This window comes from Desmodus rotundus, chromosome 6, assembly GCF_022682495.2.
Source record: "Desmodus rotundus isolate HL8 chromosome 6, HLdesRot8A.1, whole genome shotgun sequence".
Lineage (NCBI taxonomy): Eukaryota > Metazoa > Chordata > Mammalia > Chiroptera > Phyllostomidae > Desmodus > Desmodus rotundus.
In genome coordinates this window covers 125,825,985-125,840,126 of record NC_071392.1, presented here as the reverse complement: position 1 = coordinate 125,840,126, position 14,142 = coordinate 125,825,985, and the positions used below count along the sequence as shown (strand labels likewise).

The 14,142-nt window shown below is 38.2% G+C and overlaps 1 protein-coding gene across 2 annotated transcripts in view; it reads right to left on the bottom strand.

Moving 5' to 3' along the window:
- SPTLC3 (serine palmitoyltransferase long chain base subunit 3) overlaps positions 1-14,142 on the bottom strand; it is a 144,213-nt gene that overhangs the window by 109,691 nt on the left and 20,380 nt on the right. For both annotated transcript variants that reach the window (XM_024559351.3, XM_045194877.2), the window contains exon 2: positions 2,831-3,016. In XM_024559351.3, coding sequence (XP_024415119.2) covers positions 2,831-3,016 — 186 coding nt within the window. The remainder of the gene's footprint in view (positions 1-2,830; positions 3,017-14,142) is intronic.

Here is a 14,142-nt window from a genome sequence, read left to right as displayed (position 1 = left end):
AAAACTGTGTCTCTGACCATCTTTTTGCCAAAATAAGACCATTTCATTCTGATGGGTTTGCCACTACCGTCCTCATGTCTGACCAAAGCAGAACTTTGGCATTCTTCCCACTATATTATTTTCTGTACTTATTTCAAGACTTGTTGATTTTATCTCCCAAATATCTCTATAATTGGTTCCTTTTTTTCATTCCATCTACCTCTTCCCCAGTTCAAGCACAAATTATCTCTTTCCTAAACCATTATGAGGTTTTTCTATTGTCACTTTGTTTCTAGTCCAGAATTGGAATTCCATCTCTAACATCTATTAAATTCTCCAAAGTTACTTGTTCTCTTCTCACCATTCCTCTTTTTTTTTTTTTCTCTATAGACTTTCCTTGGGACATCTCATCTCTATCTGTGGGTCTGATTAATGTTGATATGCCCAAGATATAATGAAAATGCCAGAATATCCATCTGAGATTTTTCTCCTGAGGTCTGGACCTCTATATCTAGCTGCCAATTCTTCAAACTCAACTTGTCAAAAAGTGAATTGACCACTCTGCCCCTCCAACTGGATTGTCCTTCTCTATTTCCCATTTCAATGAATTGCACCTCTTTCTTTCACTCAGTTGTACAAGTCATAAGCGTAGGTGTGGTCTTCAAACTGTCCATCTCTCTAATTCCTCAATTCACATCAATCATCTCTGTCTTCTTAAACATCTCTTGGACCTATCTCTTATCAACATGCCAGTTATTGCTAACACAATCCCAGGCTAAGTTCTCATCTAGAATATTTTTTAACCTGGATTTCTGCATCAGCCTCTTAACTGGTTTCTTTGGTCTCTGTTTCCTTTCCGTAATCCCTTTTTCATAGGATAGTGAACATGATCTCTGTAATCGGCAAATCTACATTCCTCTGCCTGAAACCCTTCAATGCCTCCCCTTTGTTCTTATACCAAATATCCATGGCTTATAAAAACTCATTATGGTCTGGCCCCTACTTGCCTCTCAAACAAACTTCTCCCCATATATTCCCACTCTCACAACACTTCAGTCATTGGAATTCCTTAGTTCTTTGAATGTACAATGCTTTCTCTTACCTCTGGACCATTTTGCGCCATGCTTCCTTTACCTGAAGGCTCTATCATTATCCCATTTTGCCTTCTCATTTGCTTTACTACTTATTCTTCAGCCTTCCAATCTCAATTTAACTTTCTCTTCCTCCCAGAAGCCTTCACTGACTACCAAGTTTGGGTTAGATATTTCTCATTTTTAGCTCTCTTGACATCCTCTACTACCTCTATGGTAACTCTTACCAACTTCCATTGCAATTGCTGTTTTATAGTTAGCTCTCTGAAGGTAAGAATCATATCTACCTTTGTTATTCTTGCATCCCTAACTGTAGGACTATGCTTGGCACCAAATGCATGCTGAAAGAGAATCTGATTTGATTGATGAGTTAATGAATACCTTGGCACGGGTAGTGCCCTTTTCTGAGAATGTCATTCTTTCAACTCTTGCTCACTAGGCAAATTCCTGCTAACCATTCAAGCCCCAATATCATGCCTTCTTGACTTCCTAAGGGAATCGTAGAACCCAGATTTCTGCTTTCCATATCACACTCTTCCCCATCATCACTTTTTGTCAAATGTTTTGCTCGTGAGTCTGTTTTTGCACACCAGACTTCAAATTCTCTGACGACAGGACCTGTCTTTAATGTTTGTTAGCACCATTACCTGGTATAGAGCATGTGCTCATATACTCACTAAAAGCGAAAGTAATTGTAATAATAAACCTGGGCCTGATTTTCTTCTGAAGGTGACACACTTGACAAGGCAATTCCAAAAAAATACTCCACATGATTTGTTCATGGAAGTATTACTGTAATGAGTATTTATCTTACCATAGGTACTGTTGCTAAATTATAGGATTTGAGGTTCTCTTATTGCATTAAATTCATGTCTCACTTAGCTTTGCTTAGATGTGTTTAAGGCTCCATCATATCAAATAATCCATGCCCACACTCACAGTATTCCAAATCAAATTTTAGGAAAAAAAGATTCATAGCATCATAAATCATTTGAACCAGTTTGGAAATCATGTTCACAAAATGCAGGCTGTTTGTGTATCTCTGAATATTTTTCAGGTTGTTTCTGTTAGCTGTATGTGAAAAGAGGATGATATAGACTTTTATAGGTTAACTATTGGAAATATTTAGATCAGTGTTTCTAAAACAAAGGTGATTTTGCAGTCCATGAGACATTTGGCAATGTCTGGAGGCATTTTTAATTGCCACAAGTGTGTGGGAGAGAGCTAATGGCATCTAGCGGGTAGAGGCCAGGGATGCTATTAAAAATTCTATGATGCACAGGGCAACCTTCCACACCAAAAAAATTATCCAATCCAAAATATTAATAGCACCTAAGTTGAGAAGCCCTGATCTACATGAAATAAAAATCTCACACTTCATTTAGGCATACTTTTCTCTTTCAATAATACTTACCTTACAACTAGAAGAGCAGAGTATATAGTCCCATCCATGTGCCTTGTTTTTACATTATGATTAAAAAAATCTCTAAAATGGTATTTTAATATCTATGTTATGGGGTTGTTACATAAATTAAATATGGTAATATATGAAAAAAACCTTAGTCACTCAATAAATATTTGTAAAAACAAGTCTGTGAACACATAGGGGGTGGGGTCTAGGGGCGAAAATAAATAGCATTTACCCTGAGTTGTTCCTGAGCTCCTCACCCTTTTTAGGATTTGTACATGTGTCACCGCTTCTGAGGATAGTTTAGAGAAGAATAGCATTGACAAAGATCCAGGGAGATGCGCATACATACTTTTTGTTCTTCTCGCTCTACAGCTGCATTGCATTTTTCTATTCCCCAGTTTCTCAAAAAGTCCCTGAGATAGCCAAAGAGGGTTCCAATTCCATATCCCATATAAGTGAAAACCATAACATGAAGTGGTGCTTCCTCAAAGGATTCAACAATTGGCTTATCATAAAAATGTGGCTTCCCATTTTGCTGAAAACACAAAAGAAAATCAAAGGTTAGCACTCTTCTAATTACAATAAAGTATGATACTTAAAATTTTGAACTTTCAACTATTTGGAAATAGATCACCAAAGAGAAAATCAGAAATGTATATTTTATTCTACAACCCTCTAAAGAAATAATTGATTAACGTAAAAGTTCTCATCAGATGTTAAATCCATTAAGTGAAAAGTCAATGAGGAATTGGGTTTTTACAAGATGACAAAGTATCATGCATAGGTTACTACTTAATTATAAACCTGGGGATACTACCTTAACTATGTAATAAAATTACATAACAAATATTGGAACAATTAGCCATTTTGTACTCTTATTATATTATAATATTCAATATATCAATGAAACATTTTGGCAGAATTTAGTCAAGCTCTTATATCTAATTTCCATTTCACAAGTAATATCAGGATAGAGGAACATGGTAAATTGCTTCATGAAGAAACAATCAGATAATCCACAGTGTGGAATTCTCTATATGACAATTGGCTTGGTCTTTAAAAGCAAAAATAAATAAATAGGACGACATCAAACTAAAAAGCTTCTGCACAGCAAAGAAAACAATCAACAAAATTTAAAAACAACCTAGGAATGGGAGACAATATTTGCAAACCATATACCTGATAAGGGGTTAATATATAAAATATATAAGAAACTCATACAACTCAAAAACTAAATAACCCAATTAAAAAATGGGCAAAGGATCAAAACAGATGGACATTTTCTGAAAGAAGACATACAAATGGCCAATAGGTACATCAAAGGTGCTTAAACATCACTAATCATCAGAGAAATGCAAATCAAAATTGCATTGAATAATGCAATTGTGAATAATGAGATATCACCTTATGCCTGTTAGGATGGCTATCATAAAAAACAAAAAACAAGAAATAATGAGTGTTGGCAAGTGTGTGGAGAAAAGGGAACCCTTGTGCACTATTGGTGGGAATACAAATTGGTATAATTATTGTGGAAAACGGTATGAAGTTGCTTCAAAAAATTAAATAATAAAAACCCCACTTCTGAGTATATATCCATACAACATTAAATAAGTATCTTGAAGAGATATTTGCACTCCCATATTTATTGTAGCATTATTCACAATAACCAAGATACAGAAACAATCTAAGTATTCATTGATGGCTGAGTGAATAAAGAAAATTTTATGCACGAACACCCAAGAATATTATTTGTTCATTAAAAAAAAGGAAATCCTGCCATTTGCAACAACATGGATGAACCTAGAGGAGATGATAGGATAACGAGATATGGAGGTATGGGAGGCGAGTGAATGTAAATGACCATAATATAGGGCAAAAAGTAAATGTCATAAGAATCACACAAATGGAAGGATCACATCAAATCAGGTGATTAGAACTGGCATCCTGAAAAAAGTGGAATTGGAGCATAGTCTTGATGGGAGATACAGCATAAAGGTGGAGAGCGCTTGCATGGGAGTGAGACTGCCTGGGTTCAAATCCGGGCACTTTCATTGTATGACCTTGCCCTCAAATGCCTCAAGTGTAACTTGGAGCTAGTAAAGGTTGTTTTGAAAATTAATTGGGCCAGTAATATATGCAAAGCACCTGCCACAGAGTAAGAACTTATGAAATGTAAACGATCTTCATTGAATCTGAATAGGGATGATAGATGAAACTGTTAGAATGGATTATGCTGCTTTTAGAGAAATTTTGGAAAGGAAGAGAAAGAATATGTATAGAGCCCTGGCCAATCTTACACATAGAAAGAAATGGGAGAATGAGGGTCCACTAGGAAAGAGCAAGGAGAGGAGAGGAAGAAATGGGAGGTTGAAGAGGAAAGAATGCTTGGTGGTCGTTGAGAAAGACCATTGTATATGGGAACTCTCTGAGAAAACTGGACCCCTCCTTCACAACATACACAAAAATTAACTCAGAATAGATCATAGACCTCAATGTCAGAGCTAAAACAGTAAAACTCTCAGAAGAAAATATGGAAGTAAGTATTCATGACCTTGAGTAAGGGAACACCTTCTTAGATATGAAAACAAAAGCACAAATGACAAAACAGGTAAGTTGCATTTCATCCAATTTAGAAGTTTTTGTGCTTCAAAGGATACTATTAAGGAAGTGAAAAGACAACTCACAATATTTGAGGAAAATGTTTGCAAATCATATATCTAATAAGAGTTTAGTATCCAGAATACACAATGAACACTTGCAGCTCAATAATAAAAAGACAAATAACTCAATTAAAAAGTGGGCAAAGGATCTGAATAAATATTTGTCCAAAGATATAAAAATGGCCAACGAGCACATGAACACACAAATTATTATCCTTGAAGGTAGGTAAAATGTAAAGTAGCTCTTTCCTCAGTAGAATTCTCCACTTTTACTATAAAATATGTGAGTTGCCATTTACTTCTCTTCTAAAGTACTTTGGAATGTCATTAGATATGGTTGAAGTTATACAAATAAAGCAATGCCAAAGCTCATGAAAGTGAAGTGATATAAGAATGATGAGAGTATGCAGTTCTTCCTTATTGGAAGACTACTCAATGTCTTAAAGTTGACTGGGGATTTTAAAGTATGAGTATTTTAACCACCATATTTCTAACTTATGTCATGTAGTTAGAAATGCTTTATGAAACGTAGATTTCACCCCTAGTATAATTAATATTAACTTATAGGCACACTCTGCAATATGATGTTCTACATGATACACTCCAGGTAGAAACCTCCTATCTATGAGATACATGATCAGTCAACTCAAATTGTTCAGATTGCTGAGATATACTAATATATGAAAACTTCAATTAAAATTTATTTTTTTCACATTGCCTTTAAAACTCCAGCATTATGTCTATCTAAAACATATTCATTGTTATTTCATTCCTATTTCAACACTAAACCAAGCTTTACTGAGGGTCTGTGTTTCCAAATGCTCTGCCAGAAGACAGGGTATTCTTACAGACAGACTACAGACTGACAATCGTACCAGAGAGACATTTATGATACTGTGGGAACTGGGAGGAAGATGTGTTTAACAGTGGTTGGAAGCGGTATGAAGCTTTCATGAATAAGAAGTCAGTTGACCAAAGGCTGGAAGTATGAGGGCTGGAAGGATAAAGGCAGCAGGAATGCATGGAAAGAAAGATCCCCAAGATAGAACTGAGAGCGTCTGGGGAGATGCTCATCAGCCTTTCTCCTGGGCCACTGTAATCACCTCCTGGGTGTTCTCTTTACTCCATCCACATTTCCCAAATCTGCAGTTGCTAGAGTGCTCCCTAGAGATGCTCATCAACAAAAAGAGTTATGGAAAGGCTACATACCTCTGCAACTCTTGGGTATTCTTCACAGTGTACATAATCTAGAATGTGAGAACCAAGGGAGATATCTTTCTTGTTCATCACTCTCTCCTCATTGTAAACATGGTAGGTGCTAAATAAGTATTTGCTGATTGACTCAGCTTATTGACTATTAGTAAAATACCGAAAAGAAAATTCACTTAACTTTGGGAAACCCAGCACATGTATCAAATGTATTTATTACCTTTTATATACATTTACCTAGTCCATGACAAATCTCTATTCAAAAGTGTTGGTTTTCAGCATAAAGTTAAGTTTTTTAGCATAGGAGACAATGCTGTCTAAAGTCCTCTGATTTCCTGTCTTCCATTTGTTGCTTAAACAATATCAAACTGCTTTTATTTTGTAATGGGGTACAGCCAGGTCCCCCCAAAGAGGGATTTGTAATGGGGTCCAGAACTTGGGGTGTTGAGGAATTATAAAATATAGGATATCCTCACCTCCACAAATCTGAACTGGGGGACAGGACACAAGGAGCAGGGCCATTGAGAGTTATTTTGCATATCAACAGTTGGTCAGCTTCATATCTGATGTGCAAAAATGATTATTTTACATATCTATAACAGCTGGCTAGCTTCATAGATATGGTAAGTAGCTGTGGCCTTGCTTTGAGCCAGGGAGATGAGAGTGACTTCTGATGTAACTGGGAGGCAGCTTCCCCTGGTTACAGCACCTGTGTGAGAGCTTGGAGATGGTTCCCCCCATGCCACAGGGCCACACCTGCCCAGACTAACTATGGCAGCCCAGAAAAGATAGAAAAAAATAGGGGAATGCTGGCAGGTGTAGCCAATTGGGGAAGGAATCGGGAATGGGGATACAGAGTGGCAGCCAGCAACCATGCGGGTTCTAACCATGTGGTTTTGGGGCTAACCACACAGTTTTGGGAGGAACTACACAGTTTTGGGGTTCCCTTTACCATTTGGCTTAGGAAGCAGGAGAGACAATGCCATTTTAGTGACAGGGACAATGTGAGACCTTACAGGGAAGGGAAGGGGTGAAAGGACTCTTGCTGGTGGGCATGAGAAGATGCCACATGATTTTGGATTAAGAACTGGAGATCAGCAGCAACACAGCTGATGGTGCTGGGAACCTCGGGAGGCCTGCCAGCCGAGCACGGATGACTGAGAGGAACCAGGAGAAGTGAGCTGCAGACTTCTGTTTTTTTCTTCTGGAGGATGGTACTTCCAATTGGCATGTTCTGAGACTGGTCTGCCAGGGCAAAGGGAGAAGGAAGGACTGTGTGTGTTTGTGGGTGTTTTAAGGGACTTTGGGATTTTAACTTTTGGCATTAAGTCATTACTCTAAGTCTTTATAACTTTTGAATAAATAGCTCCTTTCTTTTTCACCAAACTCTGGCATTGAGAGCCATCCATAATTCCTAAGGGCAGCAGGCGAGGTGAATCTAGTACAGAGGGTCCCTGGGAGAGAGGGGTCCATTCAGTAACAGTACCTTACCGCCCCCCGCTCCTGCCACAGGTTCGTTCTGTAAGAATGTTACACCCTGATTTTTATCCCCCTCAAACCTTTACTCATACTGCCACTTCCATAATTTCTTCAGTTTTCACTTGTTTTTTAAACTCTCCTCTGCTGCCACCTCTCCTTTTCTACTCCACATACATATTAATATATTATTTGCCTGCTTAACATCCACTGTTTAAGACCCAGCTCTGGCTTTATGTTCTAAAAAAGTCCAGGCTAGACGTCCTCACTGCATAACACTATCATTACATTCATCACATGGTATTACAATAATATTTTTAAAAGAGAAATCATTTGATAACAGGACAGAAAATAAAGGATCACTTGCAAAAATAATAGCTTTTATTATCAGTCACTCAGGCCTTTCAAATATTTCAAATATTTTAACCCTGTTGTCCAATGTGGCAAAGACTGGTTGTTTGTCAAACCCATTTTCCTTCTCCCTTTCTCTCAGCTGGACTACATTTCCCAAAATCCTGGTAGACAAATGTGGCCACCTGACTGAGTTCTACCAATGTGAAATGGGTGGAAGCAAAATGTGCCACTACCATGCTTGGCCTATAACACCCTTTCTCACGATCCATCTCTTTCTCTTTTTCCTCTGTTGTCATCTGAAGGCTGATGGCCAAGGTAACCTTAGGAGCCACATACTAAGGATTGCAGAGTTTTCGTTAGTCTGGTTCCCTGAATAACTGTGTGAGGCAGAGTCCTTACCATCTCCCTCTTCACTCTCTATCACTGCCAATTAGACTTAATGTGAGTGAGAAATAAACTTCTATTTGGTACCTTTTTTTTTTATTATGACATCTAGTATTACCTTAATGAATACATACTACTGGAACTTTGTTAGAATACTTTTGCTTCTAATCCTTGCTAAGAAGCATTTGAAAGAAGTCTGAGAACCTTTTTACCTTCCCAAGGAATCATGTATCAGGACATGTCTGGGCAGACTACAGTTCAAATTTGTATCTGGGAAAGTTTATGCCAGAAAATGAACTGAGTCAAAGGTTTGATTTTTGATTTATCAAGCTGTTCTGCATGTTAGGCAGTGCATGATGAAAAAAAAAAGTATATTACAAGATTTAGGCTTTAGTGACAGCAGAAGGCAGAGAGAGAGATATATTATAAACATGGAAATGTTAATGGGACCACTTCTTTATATATTAGCTATTCCAACCCTTTTTTTCCCCATTGGTAACCAAGTTCACATGTTGAGGGCTTAAGTTTGTTTCCAGTTGTCTTGGACCTCTTCACCACCTGAAGAGTTAGTTAATATGTCACAGAAGCCCATGAAGAGAGCCACAGCCTTCCACGGGACACACCCAGATTGAGAAGTGAAGGATTCCCAGAAAGAACAGGATTGCTGGAAGGGGTCTACAGAGAACCCTCAGCAGGGTGCCAATGAATGAATGAGAGATACGGAGGGAGGGAGGGAGAGGGGGAGAGAGAGCAAGTGCCAAGACTGAGAAAAGTTGGGAAAGGAGGTGAGGGCTTTTCTAGGATCTTTTGACCAACATAGGCACTTGTTAGTGGCATAAAACAAGAACAGGGCCTTCCATGGACCTCTGGCTAGACCTCATGTGTTACCTACTTGGAGATGAGATGTATAAAGCCCACTGGAATGAAATAGTCTTTCTATGGCAGGTCAGCCATACTATCTTTTTCAGATAGCAGTGAAAGAAAGGTGTACTTTTCATTGGGATGTCCCCTCATCAGAACGGCTGGAAGAATGCAAGGTAGAAAGAATTGTAGGATCCTAGGATCCTACCTGGGATGACAGCTGGGGTGGAGGCTCTAAAATCAACAACATAATTTAACTTTGGAACAAAGTGGCTGCCTCACCACCCTACAATGATCGAATTCTTCTGGTCTTACTTGCAACTGGTTGACTCACTTGAGGATCACAGAACTTTTAGTAAATTATCCTGATTTATCAGGATAAATCAGATAAAACAATGTACCAATGGTTTAATATCACTGTGAATAACTACATCCTACTATCTTCTTGATCAGTTATAATGTGCCATGTGAAAACAGTGCTCAAAGCTTTTATGGCCATGATGTTATTTATTTACATAATATTCCTAAGAGGTAGGTGGTGAATAGGTATAATAGAATTAGAATTATCTTCACTTAATAAAAGAGACACAAGGCATTAAGCAACTTCCCTAAGGTTGCAAAACAGGAAAAGGCAGGACTAAGTTGAATTTCTCACCTCAAGAACACCAGAGATAAAGCAGAAAAGCTTGAAGTTAGATCCCTGTGACATGATGGAACATATTTCAGGAATAAAATAGACATGAGGCTGAATCTTTCTCCTTTCCAGGTGAATATTGGTAGTAGCAAACACTGTGTGGGAAAGCTGACTACCATGTGCATGTACCTCTGCTAGGCACTGGAAGGAGACTTCAGGTAGTGTCTCTTACAGCTTCCATCCTCATGGAGCTAGTTCATGGGAGGATAGGGGGATAAAGTATGCATACAAAAATATAACATTTTGGCCCTGGCTGGGTTGCTTGATTGGTGCGTCATCCTACACATCAAAAGGTTGCTGGTTTGATCCCTAGTCAGGGCACATTCCTAGGTTAGGGTGTGTACGGGAGGCAACCGATTGATGTTTTTTTCTTCTCTTTTTTCTTTCCTCTCTCTAAAGTCTATAAACATATTTTAAAATATATAACATTTGGGTCCTAGAGAGCAAGAAGTATCAAGTGGCAACATCTAATTAAGTATATAGCACTACTAAAAAACCCCCAGAAGTTTGATAAGTCACTTCATATTTATGTATTTGTTTATTCATTCAACAAACACATTTTGAGCACTTACTCTGTGCTAGCTGCTGTGGTAGGTCCAGGTGACACAGTGGTAACTAAAAGGGACCCAGTTCCTGTCCTCACAACACTCATGGTCTATATGTATGCTGTTCAATACACTACTCACTAGCCACACATGACATTTATATTCAAACTTAAATAATTAAAATTAAACAAATTTAGAGACTTAGATCCTCGATTGCCCTAGCCACATTTCAAGTGCTCAGCAACTGTGTATGGCTGATGGCTGGCTGCATCACTGGAGGAGACAGATATACAGCGTTTCCATTATCACACGAGTTTCTGTTGTCTGAAGTTAGCAAATTGTGGTACACAGACCAGATCTTGCTCACCACCTATTTTTGCAAATAGTTTTATTGGAACACAACTATACCCATTTGTTTACATATTGTCTATGACTGCTTCCACACTTTAATGGCAGAATTGAGTAGTTGTGACAGAGGTTGTATGTATAGCCCACAGAGATACAAATATTTACAATTGGGTCCTTTACAGAAAAAGTTTGCCAATCCCTGGTCTAGACAGAAATACAGATGCAGAACAAATACTTACAAAAAAAGAAAGTGACAAATAAGTAAGATTGCTGTGGAGTGGATAGGAATTTGACCTAATTCAGGAAACAACAAAGGCCTCCCTAAAGAAGATGGTATTTAAAACAAGAATGGAGTTATGAGTGGGGGTTTACCAGGCAGAATGTTCCTAGCAGCAGGAAGGAGATGAAAATCTGTAGGAAGGGGATGGGGTTGTATGGCCGGGATAGTGAGAGGGCAGGTATGGCCAAATGTCAGTTCCAGGAGGGGAATTACATCTGTGTTGTCCATTGCTAGTGCTCCAGTGTCTAGGATGGCATCTGATGTGAATTAGGTATCCATCAAATGCTTGATGAATGACTGAATAGGCTGGGAGGTTATGCAGAGCTCACAAGCCAAGTTTAGAATTGCAGCCCTGGTTCTAATAAGGGAAGCCACTGATGAGTTTTAAGCAAGTGGTTGCTTATAATTTCTTGCAAAGCGGGAGACTATGTCTTCCAGGAGCCACCACATTCAATGATTCATAGTGATTCATGGTTGTGTGGTTGGTGATTTTAATGTCTCTACCATGGTAGAAGAGGATTTGATGAAGCAAACACTTGTTCAGTTAATTTTGGAATTTTGAACCTAGCACCAAAAATCACAAGTGTCTTCTAAATGGCTTTAATGAACAAAAAACAGGCATGCTTTGACATTACAATGAGGTGTGCTATGTGGCATTTCTTTCCCATGTCAGGCAGCCAGTGACTCATTCACAGGTGAGTTATAACAAGGTGGGGCTCCTGGAAGCACACAAAATGTGGTTCTGACAGTCACTTGGCTAAACTTAGTGGATTGAACTTGGAATACAAACAGTAATTTTTTATTTGATTCAAATTGAAACAATTTCTTCTTGCACCTCAATGATCCTAACCCCCCCAAAAAACTTTCTATTCCCTAAAGCTAAATCAAACTTTTGCCAGCCATTCAGCAACACAAAGAAGCAGAAAGCTTTCCTATTCAGAAAGAAACTGACTATGCATTCAGTTGTTGTTCCTTTTTTGTGTCCTTTAGGATTTTGCACATACTTATTCTTCTTGCTTCTCTTCCTGCCACCCTATAAAAACACACAGATTTATGCATGTAATGGGCAGTATAGGAGTCCATACCTTGGTTTATCTTTTGCTTACCTTTCAAGATAGAATGTGTCCATAAAGAAATAATGCTTAATAAACATAATACATCACATAAGAAACAGCAAACACAAAAATCACATGATCATATCAATAGATGTGGAAAAAGCATTTGATAAGATACAGCACCCATTTATGATAAAAATACTCAGCCATGTGGGAATAGAGGGAGCATTCCTCAACATAATAAAGGCCATATATGAGAGATGTACAGCCAATGTCATACTCAATGGACAAAAACTTAGAGCTTTCCCACTAAGATCAGGAACAAGACAAGGATGACCTCTCTCACCATTCCTATTCAACATAGTATTAGAAGTCCTAGCCACAGCAATCAGACAAGAAAAAGAAATAAAAGGCATCCAAATTGGAAAGGACGAAATGAAACTGTTGCTGTTTGCAGATGACATGATAGTGTATGGAAAATCCTATAGACTCCACCAAAAAACTACTCGACCTAATAAATGCGTTTGGCAAAACAGCTGGATACAAAGTCAATACTCAGAAATCCAAAGCATTCCTGTACACTAACAATGAAACAGCAGAAACAGAAATCAGGAAAAAAAAATCCCATTTGATATAGCAACAAGAAAAATAAAGTACCTAGGAATAAACCTAACCAAGGAGGTAAAAGACCTGTACTCAGAAAACTACACAACACTGAAGAAAGAAATTAAGGGAGACACAAACAAATGGAAGCATGTACCATGCTCATGGATTGGAAGAATTAACATCATCAAAATGGCCATACTACCCAAAGCGATTTATAGATTCAATGCAATTCCTACTAAAGTACCCATGACCTATTTCACAAATATAGAACAAACATTTCAGAAATTTATATGGAACCATAAATGACCCTGAATAGCTGCAGCAGTTTTGAGAAAGAAGACCAAAGCAGGAGGGATCACAATACCTGATATCAAACTGTATTACAAGTCCACTGTAATCAAAACAGCCTGGTACTGGCATAAAAACAGGCACATAGACCAATGGAACAAAACAGAGAACCCAGAAATAAACCCAAGTCTTTACAGTCAATTAATATTTGACAAAGGAGGCAGGAGCATAAAATGGAGTAAAAACAGCCTCTTCAACAGATGGTGTTGGGAGATCTGGACCGCTACTCACAAAAAAATGAAACTCGATCACCAACTTACACCGTACATAAAAATAAATTCAAGGTGGATAAAAGACTTAAATATAAGCCATGACACTATTAAAGTCATAGAGGAGAACATAGGCAGGAAAATCTTAGACATTCCACGCAGCAACATCCTCACAGAGACGTCTAAGACAAGGGACATAAAGGAAAGAATAAACAAATGGGACCTCATCAAAATAAAAAGCTTCTGCATGGCTAAAGAAAACAGTATTAAAATAAAAAGAGAACCAACAGTATGGTAAAACATATTTGCCAATGATACCTCAGACAAGGACCTATCTCCAAAATATATAAAGAACTCACACGACTCCACTCTAGGAAGACAAACAACCCAATTAAAAAATGGGCAAAGGACTTGAACAGACACTTCTCCAAGGAAGACATACAGAGGGCCCAGAGACATATGAAAAGATGCTCAGCATCACCAGCCATCAGAGAGATGCAAATTAAAGCCACAATGAGGTACCATCTCACACTAGTCAAAGTGGCCAACATAAACGAATCAACAAATAAATGTTGGAGAGGATGCAGAGAAAAGGGAACTCTAGTGTACTGTTGCTGGGAATGCAGACTGGT